Source organism: Nicotiana attenuata, chromosome 5 (assembly GCF_001879085.1).
Source record: "Nicotiana attenuata strain UT chromosome 5, NIATTr2, whole genome shotgun sequence".
Lineage (NCBI taxonomy): Eukaryota > Viridiplantae > Streptophyta > Magnoliopsida > Solanales > Solanaceae > Nicotiana > Nicotiana attenuata.
Window position 1 is genome coordinate 46,728,646 of NC_031993.1, and position 4,580 is coordinate 46,733,225.

Genomic DNA, 4,580 nt, shown 5'->3' on the forward strand with positions numbered 1-4,580 from the left:
CATAGGGGGGGGGGGGTTTAGTGATGAGGATGGATGATAAGGCTAGTCGGCATTTCTGGCTCGACTACTTCTTTGTCAGGACCGAGGCCGTGGTGTCCGCCGGCTTCCCTGAGGCTTGGAAACCCTACTCGTAGGTGCTGTATTTATATATCTTTTTTGGTGTTTTCTTTAATGTGGGTTGGTTAATCAACCGTTCCTTTTTCTACAGCTACTACTCGACCTCTCCCAGATGGTGACCCACTTTACTGATTGGGTCAGACAGATCCTTCCTCACACGGCGGCGATATATGATTGTTTGAGTTTTTCTCAGAGATTCAAGCCATCTTTTCCTTGGCAGGTAACCTATTCCCTACCACCGACACCGTGGTTTCTTCGCCTATGCCTATTCCCATTACTGATTTCTTCCTTTCTCATTTTCCTTTAGGTTCGGTCAAGGGGTCTTCGAGGAGGTCGAGAGCCCCCACGCACTCATTCCGGAAGAGGAGGGTCACCACGCCTTCAGTCTCTGCCCCTGCCTTCGTCCCGATTCCACCCGTCGCTGCTTCCGCCCCCATTTCTGCTCTGGCTGTTTAGACTTCTGCCCCTCCTCTATATTCACTCATTAACGAGGACGATGAGCAGTCGCCCAATGACGGGGATCTTCAGCCTCGAAAGAAGAGCCTGTAGATGTGGGTGATGGAGTCCCTCTGGCTGTTGATGCTGCGGAAGGGGATTTCTCATTGCGTGACAACAACGATTTTTGTGAGAGATGATGTTGAACTGAGTCGCGAGGTTCTGAGGCCGGTGGAAGCTGATGCAGGCGCGTCTCTGATTTCCGAGGGGATTGAGACCGAGGGGCGGCTGCTGGTGGCCGTGACCTTTCGCGGCAAGAGGAGGCTTCAGCCTCTCGGACAGTCGCGGATACTTATTTGCCCACCGACGATAGGGGCAAATGTATTGCTGAAGAAGGCGATGAGTCAGGTTCTGACGTCGACGTGGACGACCTGAGAATGATTGACGAGGGGCTTACCTAGCTCGAGGTGAGGTTAAATGTCACGTCCCGACCTTAGGGAGCGCATCTGGCGCTCAACCAAGATAACCGGCCAAGCAAGCCTGTACAATGCTTTCTACCCAAACTCACCCATGAATAAAAAGAAGATATATTTCATTATTTAGACAATTAGAAGGTTACATGAACATTGTTAGAACTTCATTTAAGATTTCCCAAAATATTACATTACACGTTCAGAGTTTAGAAGTGGGAACATATGATACAAATACAACATTTCTAATTTGACTTCCCAAAACAAAGGTACCACCCACGCTATGTCTACGGAGACTTTAATAGATATAAAAGAGTAGCATGATGGTGCCGGCAAGAAGGCTCCGGCTATACCTCAAAACAATATACATAGAAGACAGGAGATACAAGACCTCGAAATGAAGTGGGGCTCACAAATCAGCTGAGGAGAGGGTGTACTGCTATCACTGATTAATACCGCATGCTGTGGAACCACCTGCATCCATTAAAGATGCAGCGCCCCCGGCAAAGGGAACGTTAGTACATATGAAATAGTACTAGTAGGTAAACTAAACACTCTCTCAATAGAACGAGTAACAACAAAATAAGGACATATGAAATCAATGAGAGCCTCAAACAGTATCAAGGTGTCAAGTTAGGAGAAAAGAAAATTTCAACTAAGTTTCAATATTTTTAAGTTGGGAGATCTTTAGTACTGATATACCACCGTTCTTTTAGCACGGAGTCCGATCTCAGCCCGATCGGCTAAGCCATCTCACCCCGAGACATCCAATCACGACACTATCATGTGCGCGGCATGGCATCCGATCTCAGCCCGATCGGCTAAGCCGTCTCACCACAATGCTGTGTGGGTAAAAATCGCATCACATCTTTCTACCAATAACCTCATCCCATATAAGGGGAATTATCTCAACACATCAATCTCATCACATCAACACGGGGATTTACCCCTCAATCACTCCTACACCGGCACAAATGCAAGTTCTAGTTTCATAATGAAAAATGCAGAGGGTCGCTTACGATTTTAATTGGGCCTAAAGTAAATCTTCAATTTATGTACTGATATTAGAAGTTAATGTCTAAAAAGAGAATTCGGAAGTAATCATCTTCGAACATGATTTTCAATTGGAAAGAAAGTTGAAGATTTATGAGCTGGGAAACCATTAATTAACTTAAACGCACTCCCTAAACAAGCTCAGTATTTCACCGGTATTTTTAATATTGAAGTTCAACATTTGCAAGTACAGTAGTCAAGTACTAATGGTAATAATTATTTTGCATTATTGAGATATTATTTATGAGGTAATTATGACCTTTAACTAACAAACTTCTTTACTTACTATACGGACAATTATATAATCACCATATATAGTAACTGACTAATGTTAAGATTTCTTTACTATGGAGATGTTTTACAGCTTAGCTGAGTATGGAAACTCTTCCGATTAGATAACCATAATACTTCCTGTTTCGCAATTACCTTACTGGTATTCCTACTTTACACATGAAAGTAGAGGATTAAAAGGTGAGAACCTTACAATTTGGAAGTCTTTTCTTTCATTATTTTCATGCCATAAGAAACTCTTTTCATGTCTTTGCTAGAATATTCCCTAACCCAACGCTCAAGACATGAAAATTCTTGATTATGTTCAAGCCAAGTATAAACCTCCAAAATAAGCAACTGAGAAAAGCCACCAAGGAGCTTAACCAGAATCTCCTCTCTTATTAAAAAGTGCCCTTATGCTTTACAATAGGTGCTAAGATATCCTAAAGGAGAAAGAATAACAAAAAGGCAGCAAAAGCTTCACTGCCACAGCTTGTAAAGTTCATTGCAAAATGCCCATACAAATACCCCTCATATTATTCTCCATTCCATCATCCAAATAGTTTCCATATATCCAACATTAAGGTTCTAACACACCTTGACTTAATTCTCAATGGCTCAAACAAGTTTAAGATCGTACGCAAAAGGCATTTATATTTTGGGGTTTCTTTGTCTTTTGCTATTGATCCAAAATGGCAATGCCTATGAGTTTAATGTTGGAGGTTCTGGAGATTGGAGTGTCCCTTTGGATCCCAATGCCAACGATTACAACCAGTGGGCTGAGAGGAGTCGATTCCAAATTGGTGATAGTTTATGTAAGTTCTCATCATTTACATTTTTTCCCATTTCTTGTCAAGTCAAATTTTTGCTCCAAGTGTTGTTCAAATGAGAGGTTCATCCTTATGTCACACAATAGAAAATTTTCTCGTCCCCAACAAGAAGTTTCGCTACCTTAAGACAGTTATAGTAGGAGCTTTGGTAGTTGACTCCTGTGTCATCAGGTCACCAACTTTCTTGACCTTCTGACAGTGGACATGCATCAACCCCATACATGGTCACACGACTTTGCCAAGACCTGTGCTTTGGGTTAATAAAAATTCTGGACCCCCTATAATAGTAAGGAGGCACCCCCTTTCCCGAAGTTACTGGACTATTTTGTCGAGTTCCTTGGAGATAGTTGTCTTGCATCTTTAGGCGTTAACAAGTTTGATTTTGACACCATTTATCATATTGGATTTGCAGTGTTTGTCTATCCGGCTGATAAAGACTCAGTGCTACTTGTAACCAAGGAAGACTATGCAAATTGCAGCACAGCAGCTCCAATTGAAAAATACAGTGATGGACACAGTATTTTCAAGTTTAACCAATCTGGGCCTTTCTACTTCATCAGTGGAGTTCATGACAACTGTGTCAAGAATGAAAAGTTACAAGTGGTGGTCATGGCCGATAGAAGCAACAACAATCATACAGTCACATCACCTTCACCTTCACCATCAACAGCAGAGGTTCCTCCGGCTCCAGGTCCTTTCGATGGAGGCGCCACGTCTCCACCAAGTGGTTCAGTAGACATCAATCCATCACCAACACCTTCTCAAGAGTCTTCTCCTCCAAAGAATAGTGCTTCTTCAATTGTCATGAGTTTTGTTGGATCAGTTGGAGCCTTTATTGGTTCTTCCATTCTTCTAGGTCTCTGATGCTGAGGCTGTTGCACATCTTTGATTCTCATGATATTTGATTGTCAATATTTTGGTCATTGACACATTTGTAAGACATGTATATGAAAAGAAAGGATGAATAAACTGCTAATATTCATTTTGGATTTAACTTATAACAGTGTAAGAGTTTTACACCATCATTGTAATGTAACCTGTTGTAGCAAATTATCTGGATTATTTTTCAAGTTACTAGTTCTCCCATAGTTATCATATATTAGTTGTCATGGGAGTTGAAACGATAAAGAAGAATGATATGCATAGAAGATATGAACAACACTCACAGTATCACTTAAAGATACCGCACATGAAGGAATCAATCAAACCCTGATTATACGTGATTTGATATTATTGCCTCAACCGTTACAAATCACTCACGTACTGGTAACAGACATGAGTTAAACAAGGCAAACCGTTAAAAATTGTAATACTATGTAAATCCTCTTTCCATAACTTGTATGCCCATAGAAAAATCTACTAAATTGTACTATCAATCATCAATAATCTTACTACTCTCTATTAT

General features: G+C 41.2%; 1 protein-coding gene across 1 annotated transcript; it reads left to right on the top strand.

Moving 5' to 3' along the window:
• Window positions 2,879-4,249, top strand: LOC109226384 (early nodulin-like protein 1). The gene is made up of 2 exons (XM_019391163.1): window positions 2,879-3,160; window positions 3,588-4,249. The coding sequence occupies exons 1-2, from the start codon at window positions 2,959-2,961 to the stop codon at window positions 4,037-4,039; spliced, it is 654 nt and encodes a 217-aa protein (XP_019246708.1). The 5' UTR covers window positions 2,879-2,958; the 3' UTR covers window positions 4,040-4,249.

Bases quoted from the DNA above. Each gene is read 5' to 3' on its own strand.
- LOC109226384 (XM_019391163.1), top strand. From the start codon at position 2,959: ATGGCTCAAACAAGTTTAAGATCGTACGCAAAAGGCATTTATATTTTG. The intron at 3,161-3,587 runs GTAAGTTCTCAT...TTGGATTTGCAG, and splicing joins CCAAATTGGTGATAGTTTAT to TGTTTGTCTATCCGGCTGAT.